Source organism: Dermacentor albipictus, chromosome 1 (assembly GCF_038994185.2).
Source record: "Dermacentor albipictus isolate Rhodes 1998 colony chromosome 1, USDA_Dalb.pri_finalv2, whole genome shotgun sequence".
NCBI lineage: Eukaryota > Metazoa > Arthropoda > Arachnida > Ixodida > Ixodidae > Dermacentor > Dermacentor albipictus.
In genome coordinates, this window is record NC_091821.1 from 53,216,663 (window position 1) to 53,242,316 (window position 25,654).

A 25,654-nucleotide genomic window follows, 5' to 3' on the forward strand; every position below is an offset into this window, starting at 1 on the left:
ATATAACTTAAAGGAAACGGAAGACAGTATAAACATCGTGGGGGGCGTCATACTTATTTAACGTTGTAGGCAGTAAATATAGGCTCTGTTTGCCGTAGTTCTGATACGCGGAAGTAACCACTTACTTGTTAGTCTTCCAGAAATACAATGATGTATGCGGGTCGCTTTAGAGAGATTTCTGAAGTGAAGGCGCTAAAATGACGGAGGACAAAGAAGAAACACACACACACACAGGGCGCCACTTCCAACAATGTATCGAATGGAGAATACTCTAATTAAGAAAAAAGTTATATGTATGAGTTCTGTAACTGACTCCAGCTACAAGTCTTATTACACCTTTTTTGCAGAGCTAGAAGCATATAGATGTGTTTGCCCATACCAGATGACAGTAATTGAGATGACATTGGAATATCGCATGGTCGATTATGAGTTTAAGCTTTTTAGCTTACCTTGAAATTGCTAGCGACATTTTGACAAGAAACCTGCAGCGCATGAGAGTTTGATGTAATGTGTCTGGTGCGGTCGGTCCACCTTATGCACTCATCAGAGATTACGCCAATATATTTAATGTTGCTTACAACTTCAACAACTGGATTATTTGGCATCAGTGTTTGATTTCTTTGGTTGGGTATTTCTATGAAAATTTCATTGCCTACGTTTATAAGCTATCATTTGCTGTATTTCTTTTTTCGATATATATATAAAACAGTATGTGCACTGCTGCAGCCAAAGGGACAGAGATAGAAAACGTATTGCTTATTTGCAATGCCTTATAGCTCCGCTTTCCACTTTGGTCATTTCATGGTGCCCACATTGTTGTCTAGATTTACGAGCTCATGTGTGTGTGTGTGTGCGTGCGTGTGTGTGTGTGTGTGTGTGTGTGTGTGTTTGTGTGTGTTTATTTTTCTCTTTATCCTTTATCATAAACGGCGTTTCAGGGACGACTGTCTCGGATTATTAGAAATAGAGGATTCGAGATACAATAATACTTATTTGCAGGACGAGATTTGGAATAAAGGCGGACCAAAAAAAACTCCCTCTCGGATAATTTAACAGACTAATTAACTAGAATTCGCTAATAACCTTTTTAATTATGAACTTATCTTTGTACCCAACCTGACCCCGTAGTACATGCATTGTTGTAAATGAATGAATGAATGAATGAATGAATGAATGAATGAATGAATGAATAAATAAATAAATAAATAAATAAATAAATAAATAAATAAATAAATAAATAAATAAATAAATAAATAAATAAATAAATAAATAAGCCTTCCACGCGCTGTGAAGGACACAAATACAATGTAGAACGGCAATGTGCTACTTCGTGGCAGATTTTTGGGAGACCAATGTCTCGACTGGTGGCAGTTTCACGCTGGCGCCGGTAAAACGTTAGCGACGAGAAGCGAAGAGCTCGGCCATATCTATGGTGGATGCTGAATGCTGTCCAAAGGCAATGCGAGAAGCGACCATTCAAGATCGCTTTTTGTTTCCGTTGCATGACGTGAATTTTCGTTTATTACTGCGTACAAATAAATGTCGCAGTTTGAGGCGTTCACCGGTATACCGACGGTTGCAAGGATGTCGTGCTTTTCCATTACAGGCAGCACCGTCAGCTTGACGATGTGAGGCCGAAAAAAAGAAAGAAAGCTGGGCCGCAGTATGGTGAGCGTATAGCGTTAGCACGACGGGCGCAGGAAAGGGAACAGAAATCATGTCGTGAGTGTAGCGCTCATCCTGGCACCTTTTGTGTGTGTGTGTGTGTGTGTGTGTGTGTGTGTGTGTGTGTCGTATGCGTGTGTGTGTGTTTGTGTGTGTGTGTGTGTGTGTGTGTGTGTGTGTGTGTGTGTGTGTCGTGTGTCGTGTTTATACTACGGTTGTTGCTTTAACTACAGTGGCGGTTACCTTAATGGCGGGGACCAGTTGGGAATCAGAAGTTGCAAGATTTGCTATGGCATTGTTCTGCTGCACTTCGCTTTTTGTTTGCGAGCGGTAGAACATTTCACTAACGGGATTAGTCTGTGTTGAGACAGGTACTTTGTACGGCAAGGTGGTTAATGGCCAACAAACGACCTGCTGCTTTTCAGCTCGCGCAGAAGGAAAACCGGGTGATCCTCACGTGTGGTGCTCCGTATAAAAAGGTATAGTTCCGCGGTCCTGTTGCTCCTTTCTCGTTCTTTTATTTTCTTTCTTTGATTATCGTTACGCACTTGTATGTGCATGCTGACGCACTTTAATGTTTTTTTCTTTTCTTTCCTCTCTCCATCTCTATTATTGTGTGCGACAGATGAAGCAGTACGTCGCACGTGAACAGTGCTTTTGCGTGAACAATGTGGCTTCCGCTCGAGAACAGCTGAAGGACGTGCTAAAATTCTACAACGTGGTGGTTAGAGAAAAGGACATCTTGACTAGATGCACGGTGAGTGTCCTTTCGCGTTCGCACGACGTTTGTTTGGGTCCGTGACCATTAGCCGATGTCACTGTGTGTCTCTTTCGGATAACACCCTTTGACGACGGTGATGGATGCTGGCCTTTCGGACCGCATACACTGACGACGACAGAGGACTCCGAGCCCGTGGCGCGGTTTGAACTTTCCCCAGTGTATAATACGCTTCTAAGGTGATGCAAGGAACCAAATGAATGAGTGAATGAATGAATGGACGAGAGCCGAGATAACACACTTCAGCCGCAAGCATGACAATGTAGCAACAATCGCAGCCTGTTCCGTTGTGAAACTAGGCGCCCGAGTTTACATTCAGAAATACGCTTAACACGTGCTGTTGGTAGTGTACCTGTGTAATCTGCGACTCACCTCAGAACGTCGAGGAATCGCTGAAAAGGTCGTCTAACGCGGCTGAAAGGCTTATTGCGAAATTGAGCCAACTAAATTGTGTATCATGAAGCCTGTTGCTAACAGTGCGGTTCTTAACGGTGCAGACGAAACATGCAACAATGTAAGCACCCGTCGTCGGATTTCTCCATATATGCAGCACACGCGGCAGCGCGGCATATATGCGCCGGGCGCTGTTGCCTCCGCACTAGGGCTATCGTTGTGCGTGTTACAGTGCTCTTACTGAGCACTTAAAGCACTTGCTGGTGAGCTAATCGATTCATTTCTTGGTGTACGAAAACCTTTGGCGCCAACAACCTACACACAACATGGGTGCGCATCCACGACTTCAGTGTTTTTCCGCGATTGAGAAAACAAGGTGCGAAGCACCGGGTATGCACACCCGGCGCAGACCTAATAATCAAAGCCGTCTGGTACCAAGCACGTGTTTCCCCGATATCAAATCCTTCCTTCAAGAGAATGCGTGCGTGCGTGCGTGCGCGCGAGTGTGTGTGTATATACAAATATTGAGCAAATACGAAATAATTTGGGCACCTCGAAAATACTGAGTTTCCTCGCGTCCTCGGCACTTTGGTTATGTTTTCATCTATATATTTAGCACAGCGGACACATTGTGACAAGTGGAGGGATCAACAAGTGCATACAATAGAAACAAGCGAAACAATGAAGAATGATACAACACCAAAGTAGAAAATTAGTATTGAGAGATTAGGAACGGGATGGCACTTGAACAATTTCATTACGTTATACTAGATCGTGGAAAAAAAGAATATTTGTACGTGTTCTTTCGTGGCAAAATGCCGTGTTAACGCGTCCTGCCCACGGTGACGTTTGGGATTTAGTCGATAACTGCGACAAATATGGAGATGGGTCGAGGGACAATTTGTTAGTATGAAGTAGGGGGCCTAAGGAATTCAAGTCTCCATTTCTTTCCCGCTAAGCTCGAGCGTTTGAATGTCAATGCCTGACAATTGAAAGATGCACTTCATGGATCGCACACACGCAGCCTCAGAGTGCTCACGACGATAAGACATGTGAATGCGTGCTTATACCGCGAAGAAATTCAGTCTGTGGCAGTAAGGTATAACAATTGGCTAGTTGATAATCTCTGTGTTCCAGAGACTTGAATGGGCCCCTGTACGCAGCGCTCTCACCGACAGCCGAAGCATTGCGCGTGTCCAGCCTACAGCTCAGCCAGGCGGCAACAAAACATTTCTTTTGGCTGGTTGGCTCATAACGAAGAATCGTGACTCAATAGACACAAGGATGAAGACGCAGGACATGCGCTGAATTCGCTGTATAGCGCCTGCCCTGGGCATTCCGTCTTCGTCCTTGTCGGCTACGATATTTCGTTCTTCGTTATAACTGGCATGCATTCGCTTTTTTTGTTTATTGATATGATATAAGGAGATGTTGACGTACAATTTAAGGTGCCGGCTGCTCCTTAGCTTTTGAAAGGGTCTAGCTTTCATATAACATAACCGTATATAACATAACATAACCGTTTCATATAACATAACATATAACATAACCGTTTCGTAGAAGCAACTGGACTTGTCAAATGACGTTTTCACAGTAACACTATGACGTAACAAACGCATGGTACATATATACAATATACAAGTTAAATGACTCTTCAGTTATGTAGAAAAAAAGTCTCAAAAATACAAATGATACTTTCGCCTAATAACGCAGCCTCTAGTCAGCGGGTCGTACATACATCATGTAAATGCATTATCACACATAGTCACAGCATAACAGTCAGCATAACATAATCCACAAACACATGCATATGTACAGTGACATTAAAATGAAAGGAATAATAAAAGCGTTAATAGCGGCCAACATTGCCGCTGTCTTCAAGAAAAGTCATTAGTACTTTTAAAGCGCTCTCCTGCAAGGACGTTGGCCAAGGACCCAAAAGTTTCTTTAAACTGAAAGGCCGCGGTCTAATGTAATTAGAGTTGATCTAAGTCGGCGTCTTTGTGCGTCGTGATGTGGGCCATCTAGGAGGAGGTGACGTATATCTTCGTCTACAAATCTACAGTCACATTCGGGGGTTTCCGCAGGGCCAGTTCTGTGTAAGAAATGTTTTGTGTAGGCAGTGCCTATCCTTAATCGATCAATAAGGGTTTTCATATTTCTGCCTAATGACAATGAAATTTGAATTCAGTAAACGGATCAATATGATACAAATCCGAGCTCTTAGACTTCTGGTCAAACCCCGTATTTCTACACATTTTGAAAGACGTTGTCCTTACAGTGCAGCGTAATTCGCCTTCTTATATATTGTGTAGAGCGAGCAGCTTCTGTCGCAGTAGTGTCAAGGCCACCGAACCCGTTGGCACAGCGTGCGGCATGGCTGATGTGCGTCAGCACTACGCCTCCCGGCACGCGGCTACAGCGAGGCCCTGACTGAATCTTGATGCTAAACGAGGCGGGAAACTGTAGCTCCCACTTTTACACACAAACTGGCAAGCTCTGACGACAAAAGCGGTTGCCTATACTCTCTTGCGACGTACTGTGTATACACACGTTGTGACTACATGCTCATTCGCGCAGGAGTGCAACGCGTCCCACTACGCGCTCATGCCGTCCGCAGACATGTGGCAGCTCCAGGCGTCCCTGAGAGATGACGGCCAGGCGGCGGCCGGCGGAGAGCCCCTGGTTCGCTACTACGGACCCGACTGCTCGATTGATTTCACCTCCGGCCGCTTCAACAACGGCAAGTTGGTCCAGTGCGACGGTCTCGTATTTGAGTATCTCTCCCACGTGGAGACGTTCTACGTGTGTGTGGCCTGCGGCAAGGTCTACTGGGATGGCTCGCACCACGGCCGATTCAGGAAGCAGTTGTGGCTAGCCGACCTCATCTCCGATGAGCCACCGCCGGGCTCCCAGGGCTGCGCTGATCGCGTCGCAACGACGGAGACGGGCTGTTGTCACCAGAGCGACGGAACTTCCTGCTGAGGCCAGACAGCGTGCGATGGACAGTCGTTCGTGCTACGTACTGCTGCTGCGTCGTAGTCACCTGCGAGGTCACCTTCGACGTAGTCACGTTGCGCACTTTTTTGTTGGGATTTGTGGTAACGTCTTGCTAAGTGCTTCCGTCAGCACGAAAGTCTCGAAAGGGGGAGGAGGGAAACAAGAAGAAAAATTTGGAATCAGCGCATCTCATTCGGCCGACAACCTAATCCTTGTACACAGCATTCATTGGGAAACCGACTAAGAAATTTTAGTATACTTCCCAAAAAGGTCTGACTGTGAGCGCCTTTCTTTCTTTGTTGGTGTTTTTTCCTTTTCAGCTTTTATTTGGGTTAGTCGCCTGCCATTTTTCTCTCCTAAAGCCAACATACCCTGCGGAAAGGAGAGAAAACGATAGCAGAGACAGCGCGCTCCAGTAAATGTGTTTAAACGTTGCCTCGATGAGAGAGAGAGGCCCAAGAAGTCTTGCCATGTTGTGCGACGAGAGTATAGTCTCACTGTGGATATGAGCCACGTGGCTTCCTTTGTGTTGCATATGCAAAAGAGTGATGGATGAGCTGTTCAATAAAATTCTGGCGGGAGACCGTCGTTTCGTTTCCCAGTCTTCTCAAGCTCGATGCTTCTACAATGGCGTGCAGCGCAGTTATTTTGCCCCTGCGTGCGCCACCAAATCATGTTCTCTTGCAGTGCATCACTGCCGCAATGAAAGTTCTCAGAACGCTGACTTTCCTGCTCCTGCGTTTGTTTCACATTATTATTATTATTATTATTATTATTATTATTATTATTATTATTATTCCATGCGCTAGCAATAGCATTGGCACTGGGGGGTTGCATGGTTACTTGCAAATCACCGTAATGTTCATTTTTTTAAAGCAAAACTTGGTCTATAATTACTTTTTAAAATTTCGTTAACCGTTTACCAACAGAAATCACGGCGAAGTCCGTTTGCGGTGGTTGTGGCTGAAGAACCAGGGGCTATTCGCGTTGAGGCATTGCAGGTGTACAATATTAACAAGACGAGAGTACCTCTGTTGCCTACATAATTCATGCGCTTAGCAGGAAGTTTATTTCGTAACGTTGGCATCCTTGGGCCAGTGTAGAAGTAAAAGCTTCGGGCCTTTTTGCGTGCGCTAACAAAAATGCAGATTTTTCTTTGTTTCCTATCAGGAATAGGCATTTTTATCAAGAAACGCCTTGTTAGCGATAGCTGATAACAGTTTTTTTTTCATGAGAAAGCATCAACTGGTCCATTGAGCGAAAAAGCCGACATCTGTAGCAGCGAAACAGCACCTCATTTCCCATTAGCTGCGATGCAACGCCACGAGGGCGCCTCGACGGTGCAGAGCGGGAGAAACCGGCGAAACGGCGTTGCCTGAGGGGAGAGGGCATCGCCGCGACGCCACGTCACCAACGCACCTCGATGGAGTAGATACGGTGACGCGACGCCGCAGGGCGAGACTGGTTGTCGCCGGCGAAGCAGTCACGTGACGCGCGCGTGCGGGTGCCGCCGTTTCGCTCTCGAAAATCGGCGCGCAGTCGGTATTTTACTCTCTCTCTCTCACGCCCACTGGGCTTAGCTGCTGCGCGCTCCTGCCGGCCTAGGTGGCCGATGATTCTTCCTCGGCCGCTCGTCGCGCAGGACATCGGTGGCATGCGGCGTTGGCACCGCAGGCTGCTGCTGCTTGCTGGCTCGGGCAGCGCGTACCGCTATGGTAGATTACTCGCAGCGCAAAACTCGAAGGACCGCTCAGCGGTGTTCAATTGGATTCACATTAATACTTTCGCATTCACAACTCATAAGAAGTGCTTAGATATCCTCGGATTTTTGAAAAAATTTGAAAGTCGCACCCAATTGGCGATATATAATCGAATTTCAATGGCAAAGTTCAGTTTATTTTCTTTTTCGATAAAAGGAGGGGGGAGGGTAGTCAGAACTAAATGCTCAGGAATCAGCTTGACAAGCACCTTACAGAGCGACAACAGCAGTAGCAACATGGATTGCTCTCGGATTCATAATAAAGCAGGTAACACTTTAAAGTGCTATACACATATGCACACACCTATACGTATTAATAAATCGTCATCATCAGCCTGTTTTATGTCCACTGCAGGACGAAGGCCTCTCCCTGCGATCTCTAATCACCCCTGTCCTGCGCCAACTGATTCCAACTTGCGCCTGCGAATTGCCTAATTTTATCACCCCACATAGTTTTCTGCCGTCCTCGATTGCGCTTCCCTTCTCTTGACACCCATTCCGTAACACTAATGGCCCACCGGTTTTTAATTTGCGCATTACATGGCCTGCCCACAGTGGCGTAGCAACAGGGGGGGCCGGGGGGCCGTGGGCCCCGGGTGCAAGGGTCCATAGGGGGGGGGGGGGTGTCATATACGTCTGAAGACACCCCTTTTTCCACCAGCTACACCCGGGGGGGGGGGGGTGACAGAAAACCTATGGGCCCCGGGTGCCAGACGAGCTAGCTACGCCACTGCCTGCCCAGCTCCATTTTTTTTTCTCTTAATGCAAATTAGAATATCGGCTATCCCCGTTTACTCTCTGATCCAGACCGTTATCTTTCTGTCTCTTAACGTTATGCCTAACATTCTTCGTTCCATCGCTCTTTGCGCGGTCCTTAATTGTTCTCAAGCTTCTTTGTCAGCCTCCAAGTTTCTGCTCCATACACCGGCACCAGTAGAATGCATCGATCGCACACCTTTCTTTTCAATGATAATGGTAAGCTTCCAGTCAGGATCTGACAATTTCTGCCGTATGCGCTCCCAGCCATTTTTATTCTTCTGTAAATTTCCTTCTCATGATCAGGGTCCCCTGTGAGTAATTGACCTAGGTCAACGTACTCCTTCTCGGACTCTAGAGGCTGACTGGCGATCCTGAACTATTTCCTTGCCAGGCTATTGAGCATTATCTTTGTCTTCTGCATACTAATCTTCAACCCCACTGTTATACTTTCGCCGTTAAGGTCCTCAATCATTTGTTGCAATTTGTCTCCAGTGTTGCTGAACAGGACAATGTCATCTGCAAACCGAAGGTTGCTGAGATATTCGCTGTTGATCGTCACTACTAAGCCTTCCCAGTTTAATAGATTGAATGCTTCTTCCAAGCATGCAGTGAATAACATTGGAGAGATTGTGTCCCCTTGCCTAGCCCCTTTCTTTATAGGTATCTTTCTACTTTTCATGTGGAGAACCAAGGTAGCTGTGGAATCTTTGTATATATATTCTAAGATATTCACGTATGCATCCTGTACTCCTTGATTACGTAATGTATCTATGACTGCAGGTATCCGCTACTGAATCAAATGCATTTTCATAATCTGCGGAAGCCATGTAGAGAGGCTGATTGTACCCTGCAGATTTCTCGATTACCTGATTGATGACATAGATGGGATCCATTGTAGAGTATCCCTTCCTGAACCAGCCTGTTCTCTTGGTTGACTGAAGTCCAGTGTTGCCCTTATTCTATTGGAAATTTTCTTGGTGAATATTTTATACAATACTGGAAGTAAGCTAATGAGCCTATGATTTTTTCATTCTATAACGTCTTCCTTCTTGTAGATTAGTATGATGTTTGCATTCTTCCAGTTTTCTGGGACCTTTGAAGTCATGAGACATTCCGCATAAAAGACCACAAACTTTTCAAACGTGATATTGCCTCCATTTTTACTAAATCGATTGGTATTCCATCTTCTCCTGCCGTTTTCCCCGGTTCATGTCTTGCAAGGTCATTATAACTTCATCGTAAGTTCCAGAAGGAGCCTCTGTACCCTGTTCATAGCTACTTAGAATGGAGGTAGCGTGGCTGCTCTATAGGTACTGAACAGGTCAGTAGACAATTCTTCCGCAGCTTTTGCTGCAGCTTCGAAATTGCTGATATTACCCTGCTTATCCTTCAGTGCATACGTCTTGGCTTGTCCTATGCCTTGTTTTTTTCTTACTGATTTCATCTTGCGTCCATTTTTTACTGCTTCCTCAGTCTTTCTCACGTTTTAATTTCGAATATCCCTTACTTTCTCCATGTTGATCAGTTTTGACAATGCCGCGAATTCTATCCGATCTCTTGAGTTGGACACTTTCATTCTTTGTCGTTTCTTTATGAGGTCCTTCATTACTTGGGAGAGCTTTACCTACTGGTTGCCTTGGTGCCTTATCTCCTACTTCAACTGCTGCTTCTGAAGCTAGCCTAGTTACGGTTTCGTTCATTATATATATGTCTTCATCTCTCTGTTCTAAGGCTACATATTTGTTTGCAAGCATCAGCCCAAACTGGTCTGCTTTTACCCTTATGGCGTCTGGGTTGGCTTCTTTCTTGACCAATTTTGCGCTTGACTGAGGGAAATTGAGGGAAATCCTAGGCCTCAGTAACCTATGATCACTGACCATGATCATAAATGAATATATCTAAATAAATTACATATCTATACATATGTACACATATTTTTAATTTAATTATGGGGGTTTACATGCCAAAACGACGATCTGATTATGAGGCACACCGTACTAACTAAAGCTAACTTTAGCCAGAATTTCAAAATATACAAATGCCACGCAGCTGGACAGAACCAAGGTAATGTTGTTTGCCGTCGCTTGGAGATACTCAGATTATTTTTTCATACCGCATAATTAGATAATTAGTCTTAATTAACCAATTCTCAAATGTTATAATTATATGAAAAGTGTCAATGAGAAAATTGTAGAGCGACATTTGTATATATTTAAGCTCTGGCTAAAATTAGCTGGGGCACCCTGTACACAAAAAGCACGCAATCAAGCATTCGTGTTACTGTACTTTATAATCGTATGCAGAGAATGCATAGTAAACAAATAACCATGTATCTCGTTGTTTTGCTGTCGGATATATTGTTTCATGCAATGAAATTACAACCACATAATAATAAAATTATTAACCTGAGTAAACTATGGAATGCCACTGTATACCACAGTATACCACCATCGCCTCAAAGAAGTGCCGTTTGCCCACTACAAAATTCTAAATCGCGTAGAGCAGTCAAGCATCTGGTACATAGCATGTAGCTCATAAATAATTTCAACATGCATTCAACGGCATTCATTCGTCAAAGAAAGGAAAAGGAAAGAACATGTTCACATTACCCCGCACACAGTAGGTGAAAATGATTTTAACAACCTTCAACTGCAAAAATAAACGCTTAAAGAAAGGAAGAAAACAGACAACGCTCAGAATAAATTATCAATATTTTCTATTATTACATTTATTTACGTTAACTTATTTTATCAAAATTCTTCACAATATTTTGATCACACGTCTAAATTACAGTTCTAGTCTCACGCTCCACAATTTAAATCTACTTTGGCTTTACTTCTAAGCATACGAAAAAACCGCCTGCTTATTGGCCAATCCCCCATAGTGGGTATGCGCCACTGTCTGGGACACAAGACAATATCTCGCAACAAAATAGCTTGAGTGTCGAAAGGGGCTCTGACAGGAGATCGAAGTTTGCCTTACTTATTTGACAGTATCGTCAAAATAGAAGATAACGACTGGGAATCATAATATGCTCGACATGTGGGGACCGTCCAGACTTTGTGCCGTGTCTGCCGCACTGTTACGTTTTCGCGCACACTTGACAACAGTATGTTTATATCATCGTTAGCTTTTGTGTGATATTTTTACTTTAGCAGGACGCGGTAATTTTATAGTGAGAACAGTGGAAGAATTCTATGCGGCGTAAACAGGTCTTTTGTCGGGCGATAAAATGGTATAAAGATACGACCCAAAGGGTGTAATTTCGCTTAAGAGTGTATGTCCACCCCGCCTAAGAACTCTTCCGCAAAAGCGCCACGTTCGCTGGGGTCACCATATCTATATAAAATATCTACATGATCTAAAAAAAAGAGCAAAACTGTATATACCGTGTGTCACACGTAACGTGTGCCCAAATTTAAGGTTAACTGGTGATAGTATCACCTAGGACTCATGGTAAAACATTCGTTAGGTCTCTAAAATACGCTAGCGCAATTTGGTTTCTGTACACTCAGGGAGAGCCGAGGTACACAAAGAAAAAAAAAAGTTGCAGGACGTCTAAGCTTCAAGTGGAACGCGATAGCATTCGGAGATCCCCGACTGCTTTTCACGTTTCCTGGCAACTGCAGCTTATGTAACCGTAATGTTTGCCCGGAAACGCTGGTGGCGAACGCTATATGCACGAATGCGAGCTTTCTGCCAGAAACGCTGCCTCTTGCATGGGCCGATTACGGAGGTTGCGCACAGCCGCACCAAAAAAATTACATCATTTCCAGGTTTATGTAATTGTTCCGCACTTTAATATTTCAGTGTGAGAAGATTTAACATAAAATGACTTTTATGGGCTGTCGGCGTTTTGTTTCACGGTATTTGTTTGTGGGCTGTCATTCTCGCAATGCCGGGGAATAATTTTGTCGAAAATATAAGACAAAGCCTGAGCAACTTTAGTGACATATAGGTGTGGCAATATAACCAGCACATACCGCATGTCATATAGACCGTTTTTTCGTAGGCGCCGCCATATTGTGAACGCAGTGGCGCCGCCTATGAGCAGCGCCATACTGGCTTGGGTGAAAGCGGTCTTTTGCACGGCAGGTATACGCTCGGCGGTGGGTTCTGGCGTTTGTTTTCGCGGTCGTGCGCTCTGATTAGTATGACGTGCGTCTTCCACGTGGTAAACCATTCTGTGTGACGTGCTGAAGTGGTTTAAGGCGTCATGGCCGGAATTTCTGCCGGCTTTGAGGTGGACGGAACACGCAGCGCGATGTGTGCGCGCATATTTGAGCCTACAATCAGCCTCGGAGATCAATTGTGTATTTCCGAATGTTCCTATCACTAATGTGACCTATTGCAGTATTATCCTCTATTTCTAAGCTGCGCTTTAGGAGCCATGGAACATAACGCGACGATCGTAACAGCGTGGGTACCGTTCTGCTACGATATATAGGAGCTGTGCTGTTATACTTTGACAAGCGTTCAAACTGTTCGCTGCAGGTTATATTGCGTGACTACTTGGTTGGATGGATGAGGTTGCCACTCACGAATAAAATAGTTTTGGCTAGTAATAACAGCATACCTTACAGTCTGAATTAAGATTGTCCAGCAAAGCGACCATTTACGAACTGCGCGAGTGTTGTTACGAACTTCCAACCGGTGCCGCCACTGTTACGACTTTGTGGTCCCGTAGCGCTCGTCACCCGTTTCGTGACAGAGCGTTGGTAGCGAAGACTCCGAGCCTGGCGTCGATGAGAATAACAAAAGGGACTTTATACATTATATACAGGTTATCATACAGGACATGAACGGGTCGGCACTGGGGCCGAGTGCTCACAACAAACGCGACTGTTCTCGCACGACGACGTCCGGCGAAAACGCGTGACACATCTCACCCCAGTCGGGAGCGACACTGTCTCCCGGTGGGTCGGCGGATCCTGTTTTTCAGGCAGCGCGTCGCTGCTTTTATAATCCCCGAGGAACCATTGTCACTCAAACGGCCCAATACAAAGTCAGCACACGACGGTCGTCCGAGGGGTCCAACCAGCGACCGCGCTGGCCACCCGGTTCAAAGTTCGCGCGCGCGGAGACCCCCATGCAAAAGGAGGTGCGGCGCCGGGCTGTCTGGCACACGCCGACACGTCCGAACACGCTGCTCGCCGAGGCTTCTCCCGCAGGACACCGCTGCCTGACGGCTCAGCATCTTGCCTTGTGAAGGGAGAATTAGGGCGCTCGCAGGATAGATTCTGCATCTTGCAGATTCGGAATCCGGGCTTGTGGTAATGGCACAACAGTGTCCTAAGCAGTAGTAGGTGCTGGATTAGAGATATCTTTGTTCTATATAGCGCATGGTCCAAGCATACGGCATCAGCGGTTATATATTTATAAACGTTGTGCGGCGTTAGCCCGTTTTCTCTTGCTTTTTAGAGAAAGAGGAATAACCGATTTTTTTTTCGGTTGTGTTCGTTCAGCTTTCTGCGACGCACTCACACGTATTGCGGAAATTTTGCGCTCAAAAATAGCCATCGTATTCTTTTTATGCGAACCCTCTCATATATTATGGCTGTATACAGGCCAAAAAGGCAATGCCGAAGCACACAGCTTATATATGTATCGTGCTGGCTCTCCAACCGCAGTGATCGTTGTGTTGATCAGCGCCATGGGCCTCATGCAGCAAGGCTAGCGTAGACATATATATGGTAATTTCAAGCACACTAGACTTGAAATGCATGAGAACGATGCCAGTGTATCACAAATATTTGATAGCGTCTGGCGCTCAGATGTTTCGTGCTTGCCTTAGGTTGGCCGTGCACGAGCATGCGCTCTTACGTTTTATGTTTTACTCCCTACGCCAATCGATCAGACAGTGAACTGATTTACCATTTAATGCTGGTAATACAGAGAGGCCGGTTTTCTTTGTTGAATTAAAATCGATATAAGCAAAATAGTAAACAACGTATACACGCACCGCGACTGATATAATGCGCGTACACCGCGGCTGATTGTGCGTCACATTTTTGCACCCCCAAGACATATTTCTGCCTACAGTAGTTACCAATGCACCGAAGGGCTTCCCTGACGACCTTATATGAACGAACACGGCGTAAAGTTCACAAAGTAAGATCTAAAACATCTCGAAATCGTTCTGCAGCACGCGACAGCAATACTTTCAAGCAGCGCCGCGCCGGATCGCCCAAGCCAGAGAGGAGGAAAGGCTCTCCGCGCGCCCTATGGAAGGCGTGGCATATACATATAGCTAAATATATACACGAATTTTCGCTCACGAGGACGCCGGCGCCGGACGCTGACGCCGACACAGGATTCTCTACGACACAGGGCCCATAACGCTATCGTGTTAAACACGGTTCATTCTATGAGTAAAAGACTATAAGCACATGTTTTTAGAGCCTTGTTGATAATTCGGTAATTTAATTAAAAGTAATTAACTTATGAAGATGTCAATTAGGCTGCTGTAGATAATCGAAAGATATGAGGCGTTTCCGGAAATGCACATATCCTGTGTTCACTTTTTCCACAAATAAAGAAAGCCTGCGAAATATGAAGCATACCATGTGACTGCGTACCTGCGCTCACTGAAAAGCAGCGCCATCAGACAGCCTTGGTGAGATAGCAAGCTGTTCAATACAGGCGTTTCTTTGGTGTTGGTACGCAGTAATGGCCGGGAGCTGAAGCTCTATTCTCGACTCCCACGATGGCTGCACGGCCACCATTATCCGGCATGTTGACTCCCGAGATTGGCTGTCGAGAGGTCACGTGTTTTGAAATTTGTGCCAGGAAGGGGGAAGTTTTGCAAAACGCAATAATCCGCTTTCATCAAAATGACGACACGTGACGTGAGTGAGTGAGTGAGTGAGTGAGTGAGTGAGTGAGTGAGTGAGTGAGTGAGTGAGTGAGTGAGTGAGTGAGTGAGTGAGTGAGTGAGTGAATAAACTTTTTTGTAGGTCCGGCAAGGACGCGAACTCGTCGCGCACCCGGCTAGTCCCACGTCGGGACCGGCGGGTCTAGCCCACCGGCCCGGTCGCGGGCACGCCGAACGGCCAGGATTTGCTTTTCTAGAGCGGGGCTACGCAGAAGCGAGTCCCACTCCTCCTTGATGAACTTGGGGTATGTCGACCTGCACTCCCAGAGCATGTGAGGCAGAGTGAAGGTCTGGCCGCAGGACGGGCAGGCGTCGTCGCGATACACGTCGGGGTAAGCCTCGTGGAGAGCGGACAGACACGGAAATGTGCTGGTCTGTAGGAGCCTAAGCGAAACGGCTTGCGCCCTATTCAACTTGGGGTGAGGGGGTGGAAAGACCGTTCTGGACATGTAGAAATATTTAATAATCTCGCTGTGAGTAGCAGGAGCGTCCCTGTGACCGTAGAGAGGAGGGGAGTCAGTGCTCCTAGAGGAAGCGCGGTCGGTGAGGTCACGCGCAGCCTCGTGGGCAGACTCATTGAGATTCGGGGGAGCACCCTCGACCGATCCTACGTGAGCGGGAAACCAGTGGATTGAATGGTTTGTGAGAGCATGTGGACTCGAGCTGCTAAGAAGACGAACAGCTTCCTTGGCGATGCAACCCTTCTGAAAAGCCCTAACTGCCGTTTTGGAATCACTATAGATTTCGGACCCACGATCGTCTAGCAGGGCGAGGGTGATGACGACTTGCTCGGCGACTCCGGAGTCTGAAGTGCGAATTGAGACGCTATTGGAAATGTTTCCGCTCGAGTCGACCACAACGACGGCAAAGGTCTTCCCGTCACTGTACTCCGCAGCGTCGACGAAGCTTGCGCTAATGTCGTGTCGCTTGATCTGGCCTTACGTCTGCCCTCGTTGTGGACGGGATGGACGTTTCGGGGCACAGGGGCCACTACGAACTTGTCTCGAATGCACCTAGGGATCGGGGTACTGACCATGGAGAATTCCGCAGGGTGGTAACCCAGCTCTTCGAGGATGCGTTTACCTGCCGCTGTGGTGGCTAGGCGACTTAGTTGCGCGCGTTCTTGGGCTTCGGCAATCTCCTCGGCGGTGTTATGTACCCCCAGCTTCAAGAGATCCTCGGTATGGGTCCTGATGGGTAGCCCGAGAGCCCGCTTGACTATTTTGCGGATAAGAACGTTGAGCTTGTCTCGCTCCGCTCTGAGCCAGTTGTGCATAGAAATCGTGTACGTGAGGTGGCAGAGTGCGAAGGCATTGATCAGCCTGAGAAGATTGTTTTCCTCCATGCCTCGATGCCGGTTTGCGATTCTGCGAACGAGGCGGAAAGCGTTGTCCGTCTTTGCGATGATCTTGCGGAGAGCAGTTCCGTTCCCGCCGTTGAATTCGACAAATATGCCCAGGACCCGAATAACGTCCACCCTGGGTATCATCCCCCCCCCCCCCCCCCCGTCACAAGTGCGAAGTCTGATGCTGCTTTCAGAGACTGGCTTCCAATCTTTGGGTCTGCCTCCCTTCTCTTTTCTGTAAAGTAGGAGCTCCGACTTGGCGGGGGAGCATCGAAGTCCGGTGGGGCGTAGATACTCCTCGATCACGTCGATCGCCTCCTGCATGGCTTCTTCGACTCTGCCCTCGCAGCCGCGGGAGCACCATATGGTGATATGTCATCATATGTCATCGGCGTAAATGGTGTGCTTGACGCCCTCGACGGCGCGCGAACCTCTCGGAAAGACCAATCATACAGATGTTAAACAGTGTTGGGGAGATGACGGCGCTCTGAGGAGTGCCCCGCCCTCCGAGGGGCACATCTTCGGAGCGGAAGTCTCCAATGTGAAGCTTGGCCTTCCTGTCAGTTAGAAAAGAGCTGACGTAGTTGTGGAATCTGGAACCGAGACCCAGGTCTGAAATGGTCTTGACGATGAAGGTGTGGAGCACGTTGTCGAAAGCCTTCTCGAGGTCCAGACCGAGCAGAGCCTTGACGTCTCTGGAACGGCCATCCACAATCTGATGCTTGATTAGTTTCATGGCATCCTGCGTTGAAAGTCCGGCGCGGAAGCCGATCATGTTGTATGTGTAAACCTCGTTGTCTTCGAGGTACCCGTTAAGCCTGTTGAGGACGACGCGCTCCATGACTTTGCCGACGCAGGAGGTCAGATAAATCGGCCTCAAGTTTTCGATGTTCGGGGCCTTGCCGGGCTTGAAAATGAGCACCGTGCAGGCCGTCTTCCATTCTGCAGGTACAATGCCGCTCTTCCAGGACTCGTTTATCTTGTCGGTCAGAAAGACAATCGACGTGCGTCGAGGTTTCTCAACATTCTGTTGGTGACTCCGTCCGGACCCGGCGCAGACTTGCGGTTGAGCGCGAAGATGGCCTGTCTGACTTCGGCAATGGAGAAGTCTTCATCCAGCTCGGGGCGTGGAGGGCCTCGGTAGTCCGGGAGTTGGGTCGACGGATCTCCGTCGCGACGGACAGGCAGGTACTTCTGTATGAGTTTTGCGACGAGTTCATCGACCGTGTTAGACCTGGTGGCTTCGTGAAGGGCCCGGGCCAACGTATGCCTTTGATTTGACTTCGAGCCGCTTTCATCGAGAAGGTGCTTCAGCATACCCCAGGATTTGCCGTTGCGCATCTGTCCGTCGATGGATTCGCAGAGCTCGTCCCACTGCTGCTGGCATAGCGCCTTGCAGTGGTCATCGATGACCTTGTTGAGCTCCGAAATCTTCTTTCGGAGTCTGCGATTGAGCCTTTGACCCTTCCATCGGCGGAGCATGGCGCTTTTGGCCTCGATCAGGTGGGCGAGTCTGCTGTCCATCCGCTCGACGTCGAGATCTGTTTCCACTTTCTTGGTGGCCGCGGAAGCGTCGTTCCGGATGCCTTCACACCATTCTTCGAGAGTGGCGGGTGCCCTGGCTCTCCCGGGTTCTTCACGAATCTTGCGAAAATGGTCCCAATCGATGAACGTGAATTCCCTGACCCTACTCCGAGACACCTTGAAGTTGGTCTCGAGAATGTAGTGGTCGCTGCCGAACTCCATGGCGGTGTTCTCCCAACCCACGTCCTCGACGTTCCTCACGAAGGCGAGGTCGGGTGTCGAGTCTCGGGTGATGGAGTTCTAAACATGGAGCTCTAAACATTTTCGAAAGATTTTTTTTGTCCTTGGTAGCTGTAATGCGATGTCAACGCTTAAAATAGAAAGTGAAGGGTAGTATGCAGAAGTCCGTGGAATGCATGTTCTTTTTTATTGAAATGAAAATAAAAGAAAGAGACGTAGCCACCTTATGATGGTGACGGCTACACCTTTTCTGATAGCGGAAACAACAATATAAATAAAATATATGTAAGAAAATGAGAAGAAATAACTTCATACAGTCAGAATTCTACAGCACAGTCATATACACCTATGAACATAACAATATAAAAGTCAAATGCAACTTGCACCATAATGAGCTTGTAAACAAAGTCACAAACACAAACGGCTGTGATGTAGACTGCGATGAGCATATAAACAGATGAGGAATTACATAGTGTTAAAATAATGCACGCACAGAATAAAAAAAATGCAACACGTTATATACAAGCACTAATAATTACAAATAACAGAAGCAAGTTATAGTAGCATCGTGTGATTATTCAGTGCAATATCGAGCACTTGTTAAGGATGCCTGTTTCTTCATAAAAAATGTTCAAGTGCATTCAATGCTTTTCGCTGTGCTATTTTCGATGGCCATGGGCCTAGCAATTTTGCGAGTGAGAATGGTCAGTGAGGATCAATGGAGTGTAGCTATTGTTCTAGCTGCCGTGTTTGCGTCGCGTATATGGGGCATTCGAGGTGTAAAGGGCGAACATCCTCATCGTACTCTCATTATGCGTTTCGTGTCCATTGGTGATAAAGGGATGAGTTGAATTTCTGCATCTTTATGGGACAATTTTGCCAACGGGTCCGCTAATTCGTTGCCTGCTATACCAGTATTGTCCCGAGACCCACTGAAAAATCACTTCATGTTTCCTTTCATTAGCCTGAGTTAAAGTGTTCAGTACTGCGTATTGGTACACTAGCATGGGTACGCCATTCGCTCCCACGTATGCGAACATTTTCATGGGACAGCTTGAAGCAGACCTGCTGAAATCCTACCCTTTAAAACCCCACACCTATCTTCGTTACATTGACGACATATTTATAATATGGGAACACGGCACAAGCGCCTTAACCGACTTAATTAGCCATTTCAATCGCTTTCACCCGAGTATTAAATTTACTGCTCACCACTCTCCTGGACACGACGGTCTACATAGAAAACGGAAAACTGAGAACGACACTTTACCGGAAGCCTACACATAGCCAGCAATATTTAGAGTACAACAGTCATCACCCGCGACATTGCAAGCAAGGAATTTTTGTCGGACAAGCGAAACGTATAAGAAGAATCTGCAGCGAAGAGCACGATTATATCCACCACCTAAAAGACCTTAAATCAACGCTAGCAGAAAGGAACTATCCCCAAGTTGCTAGCGATAGAGCTTATGATGCCGCGTCAAGATTGGAGAGACAGTTGGAATTGGCGAAGAGACAGCCCACATTAGAATCTAACAGACCGCCGGCCTTTATAACAAAATATTCTAATGCACTCCCAAACAGAAAGAACATCCTAAGAAAATACCACCCAATATTATCAAGTAACGAGCATCTGCGAAAAGCGTTCCCGGATGTACCCAGGGTTACCTATCGCCGAAACAAGAACTTTAGACATGTTAGTGCACGCAAAAGTCAGCCAGCAGCATTCCCCCGTAATAAAAGCATGTTGTCGCCCTAGGTGCAAAACCTGCAGGCACCTTCAAAGTGACATCATTAAAATTAAAAGCACCGCAAATAGTTATACACATGAAGTCAAATCTAGCTTCACTTGCACAAGTTCGGATGTGATTTATATGCTTGAATGTTCCTTCTGTAAGAAACAATATATCGGTGAAACAGGACAATCAATGAACGTCAGATTAAATGGCATCGCGCTGACACAGCTAAAAAGCTTCCCAAAGCCGTCGCCGAGCATTTCAACCAACCAGGTCATAACTTTGATGAACTTAAACTCTACAACTTACAGTCAAATTTCCGTTCTGAACGAGAAAGAAAATACAGAGAATCATACCTTATCCATAAGTTCAAGACATTGCAACCAATAGGCATAAACGTTTCAAAGGGAGCTTTAGAATCTATTCGCTATGCTAAACTTCAAGCTATAGGCAACAACACTTACTTTGATTTCTTGGCGTATCCCCCCACCCACCCCCTTTCTTTTTTTTCTCCCCTTTCCTTTCCTTTCTTTCTTTTTTTTTGTCAGCCGGCGTGTCAGACGCCTTTGACACGCCGGCGAACGCGCGTGTGTTGACAGACCGGGGTTGGGGGGCTGGCTTTGACCTTGTACACAGCGTTTCGACACGCTAACAAATTTTCCCTCGTTTCCGCGTCCTCCCGCCTCACACCCTTTCCCCTTTAGAAGAACCCCACCTATATATACTGAGGCGAGGAAAGCATATGTCGCCTTGAAGAAGACAAGTCCACTTGTCGAAACGTTGGCTCCTGCATTCACCTTGTTCACGTTTTGCTCATCAGTACTGCGTATGTTATTCGTGCGTGTGGTTGGCTGTCATCAATATCTTTAAGACATGCTAAAGCCGATAAGGAGTCCGTGCAAATTACCCACTTAGTTGGTGTCTTATATTTTTTGATAAAGTAAGTGTCTTGGAGAATTGCCCCAATTCCGCTCATGTTGGTGACGACATGCGCCCTAGTCAACAAGCGTATTCTAGCTGTAAGGATGGTATAACATAAGCTGCAGTTCTTTCTTTCTTTGATTACAGAACCGCCCGTGTAGACGTGAATAGATTCCTGGTACTTGTCAAACAGCTGATGTAACGCTAATTTTTTCACTGCTAATGTGGAAACCTCCCTTTTATTTTTAAGCCCTTCCATTGGCGTTTCTATATTCGGCGCGCGCAGAAGCCATGGTGGGTAGCAGAGGTCTGGGTGCCAAAAAACTGATCGTGTAAGTCGTGATTTATGCTCCTGAAACATGGCATGTATATATCTGTGCATCCGGACGGTTCCCTATCAGAGAGATAAGTGGGTGCGCAGAATGCTGGGTAGAAATTCTGAAGAGATGTTGGCATGTTTCCAGTTGGAACAGATTCATTATTTAAAAACTTTTTGTGCGTAGACAGACAGGGACAAAGAAGAGGAGCAAGCGCTCGTCCTTGTGTTGCTCCTCTTCTTTGTCCCTGTCTGTTTGCGCACATGTTTCCAGATTGCGAATTACGGTGAAATGTGGTTCCCGCGCTTCTGCAATCGTGAAGTGTCTGGATGTAGCCTGCGGGATTCTTGGGCACACTCGTAAACTCTGAGCCCGCAACAGCTGTAGCTGGTGGAGGGATGTCGCAGATAATTCGTGCAATACAGAGGCGGAGTAAGCAATTCTCTGATGGACAAGCGCTGAGTGGACGTAAAGCACGGATGCAGTTGTTCCACCCCACTTCGTGCCTGCGATTCTGTGGAGAACATTTATCACACAACTAATTTAGTCCTCCAGGGCGGTCAAATGATGAGTCCATCGAAGCTGGTGGTCTAAAATCACGCCGAGAAAACGATGTTTCCGGACCAGCTCGATCTCATGGCCCTCTGTTGAAAGACCAAAATTTGTAACCTTTTTTTCTTGTGAAAGGCAAACCCGCTGATTTGGCATAAGACATCTGCATGCCTCGTTCTCTTAAATAATCACCTAATGCGTTCAAAGCTCCCTGCAGCCGATGCTTGAAAACTTCTAGACACTTGATCGGTGCCCATATGCAAATGTCATCAGCATATACATAGATATGTTTATGTCTGCTGGAAGTACTGCTGGTAAACCTACTATTGCGGCATTGAAGAGAAGTGGACTTAATACTCTTCGTTGCGGAACTCCTTTGTTTATGGTGTATGAATCGATTTGTCCCCCATTAGTATTTATATATATCTTTTTGTCTTTCAAGAAGTTAACGATCCATTTGAGAACACGTCCATGCACTCCGAGAGTTGAGAGTTCAAGCAGAACATGGGGGGGGGGGGGGAGGTGATTGACCGACTCAAAGGCCTTCTTAATATCAATAAACACAGCAACGGCAATTTTCCCACAGCTAATCTCGTGGTCAACAAACGTTACCAAGTCATAGATGCGGTCCATTGTAGATCTACGTTTTCTGAAACCAGCCATTTGAGCTGGTAGACAACTGCTGGATTCTGTCCACCATTGCAATCTAATGTCGATCATTTTTTCTATCACCTTTGAAACGCAGCTGGTTAAACTAAAAGGAAGGAAAGAGTCAAGAGCCAGTTGCGTTTCGCCAGGTTTTAGCAATGGGACTACGTTAGCGATCCTCCAACTCACAGGAACATGTGCTTCCTCCCACATCTTGTTGAAGACGTTTAGGAGAGTGGACATGCCTGTTGGGCCAAAGTTTTTCAAGGTGCAATAAGAGATGTTGTCAGGACCATTCGCTGTTCTTTGGCGTGTCTTCGAGAGAGCGTGCTGCAGTTCTTTTAGAGAGAAAATATCCAACTGGGTATGAGGTAAATTGCAAGCATCTTCAATCTGTTGCTGCACCGAAAAGATAGATTGATCTTGAATTGATACAGGCTGTGCGAAATGTACTAGTGTTGCGCAGAATGTGTTAGCAATTTCGCGTTCAGATAAGCCAAGAGCTGTAGCAAGGCCTCCAGATTTTCGGTAAGGGAGGGAAGGGGGTAAGCGATGTACAGAACTCACGCCACCATTGATGTACCAGTTTTTGCATGTCCCGGTTAGATTTTCGGTGTACAGCTTGACTTTCTTGATAATCTTCAAGCCGTCCGTAACGACGAAACCGACGCTCTGCTCTCCGTCTAACTGCTCGGAGTCGTTCATAGTCTGCGTCGACACTGTATTGTCCTTCCGGAACAGTTCTGTATCGCGTAGTCCTGGAGTAATTACTAAGTACCGAAGACATGAACGTGTCGAGGTCATTTAGTTGGTTCAGTACCGCAGAATGATATTCTCGAAATAGTTGCCAATTAGTAAGTTTAGTTACTCTGGGAGATCTTGCCGGATGCATGAGGGGTATGATGCACTATGAGAATTATGAGACACGGGGTCTCTACCCCGTGTCTCATAATCTGTGCACCGTCTAATACTGCGCGTAAAGTCAGGGGAGGCTATAGTTAAATCAAGAAAACTAGCGTAATTGTAACGTCTTAAAAATGTAATCGATCCACCATTAAGCTCAACAAGGCCGCACGCGTCTATAGCTTTTTCTAAAGACCTGCCTATAATCAGTGTGGCTACTGCCCCAGGTAACGTTATGAGCATTTGAAGTCCCCGCATAATAGGACTGGTTCTTGAATCCTTCGAAAGAACTGCATGACAGTTGACTGAGTAATGCGCAATGCTGGTTGCATATAAACGCAAACAATGGTCACTAGCAGCTTTTTAAACTGAACTTTATAGGCAACGAACTTTCCTGCTTAGTTTTCCTTAGTTTCCTGCTTAGGCGACGTCTTTCCTGCTTAGTTTGCCTTTAATCTCCTGTAAACCATTAGCCATCATCGCATACGTTTTCTTACGCTCTGCTGATTGTAACGGAGGAGCTGCTTTCACTGGGTTGACAGCATCTAAGTTCGGAGAAGGCGAGCCTTGCTTCGGGGTCCGACCATGTTTCTTGTCGTCTGAGTAATGAAGCCACTTGATGCTTGGGACATCCAGCGTATGAAGCTGTGTGGTCTCCGTTGCAGTTGGCGCACTTGCACCCAAGTGCGCCACTGGCACGATGCAAGATCTGCGCTCCAGCGCAGATCTTGCATCGCAATTGGCCATGGCCGGACTTAGCAACGTGGCCAAATTGCTGGCAATTGTAGCACCGAGTTGCAGGTTCTAAATATTCTTCGACTGGATGACTCGTGAATCCAAGTAGTACGTGTGTTGGCGATGGTTTGTCAGGCAATAATTGTAGGATGACGCCCCCAAGTGCATGCGATTCCATTGCTCCATCTTCTCGCCGGAGCCATCTGGTCTGCCTTTTAACGTAAATGACGCCGCTATCTTGTAAATATTGAAACAGTTGGTCGTCAGCGTATTGAATTGGAACGTGTCTTATTTTTCCTACATTTTTCGTGTACGATGGTGGTACGTATGGTCCAACTGCAAGGCCCGCAACATGAGTTAACTCAAGTAGTCTCGTAGAGGCAGCGACAGAAGGCATATTCACGGAAAAATTACCTTCCCTCGTTGCACGAAATGATTGTACCTTCTCTCTTGCCATGGTTATAATCTCGCTGGCCAACTTGTTTGGATTCAATTTCCAAAACGTCACTTCCGGGTCAGTGAGCTTGAAAATCGCTGGTATTCCTGCTTGGCGTGATTTCTTGTACGTCACCGTGGTGAACGATCTGTCTTCCGCTTCCATGTCGGCGGCTTCAACTATTGTGGCATCGCTGTACGGCTCACGATCGTCACTAGGTGCCCTCTTGGGAGAGTTCGTCTCGAGGTTAGCAACCGTTGTCGCACTTGGGTTGAAATGGTCAATGCCAGCCGGCTGCACAGCGGACGCTTGTTGCTCTGCAGTAGCATTAATTTCTCCACTTGCGTCAGGCAAGCGCTGGGAGGAACGGGGTCCATTCTTTGCCAACTCCTTCGGTTGCCGTGATAGCCGCTGGTACGGCTTGGAGGCCAAAATGTCCTCCCGACTGGTGAGGCGGGAAGCCGTCGACCGAATTTTGGTTACTGAGTGCTGAGGTCAAGCGAGGAAACTCACAAATGAAGACGAAATGGAGGCCCCTGAGGAGCTCACGTCCGGTGGTCGCACACATCGTCTTCTTTTTCGCAAGGTATGTTCAACTTCGTGAATATGCGTTGGCGTTCTGAGATATTTGCCACGCCAGCATGTTGAATGGCTTAAGGAATACGAAGTGGATAGCGTCATATATGAAGCGCCCTCTTATAAGCTTCAATTTGTCTTTGCGTGTCGTTGCGATGAGTCGCGGTTGCAAATATCTTCAGCCATAATTTGTGGTTGCGACTAGCGAACGGATAAGCCACGGGAAATGTGCTAACGAGCGGCCATATGCAATGGCAGCCGAAAGGCATGTGCTCGCCGTATTCTTGCCGTCGTTTCGGACCCGTGAATTTTTTTAATGCGTTAGATAGAGAGGAGGATGAGAGTGTGTGACGTTGCAAATCAAGAAAAGTAACAAAGGAGGGAGAGGGTTGTTTGACGTCACAGCTTAGAAGCCAATACGAATACAGGTGGCGCGTGAGGTCGTGCTTCGGTCATGCTTCGGTGCTTCGTTGCTCAAAGCTGGCAGATCGCC

The 25,654-nt window shown here is 46.7% G+C and overlaps 1 protein-coding gene across 2 annotated transcripts in view; it reads left to right on the forward strand.

Annotated features, from left to right (window-relative positions):
* Positions 1–6,437, forward strand: part of Nbr (exonuclease mut-7 homolog) — a 120,071-nt gene extending 113,634 nt beyond the window's left edge. For both annotated transcript variants that reach the window (XM_065428576.1, XM_065428577.1), the window contains 3 exons: positions 2,091–2,144; positions 2,291–2,422; positions 5,417–6,437. In XM_065428576.1, the coding sequence (XP_065284648.1) occupies positions 2,091–2,144; positions 2,291–2,422; positions 5,417–5,821 (591 nt within the window). In that variant the 3' untranslated portion in view covers positions 5,822–6,437. The remainder of the gene's footprint in view (positions 1–2,090; positions 2,145–2,290; positions 2,423–5,416) is intronic.
* The last annotated feature ends 19,217 nt before the right edge of the window (positions 6,438–25,654 follow it).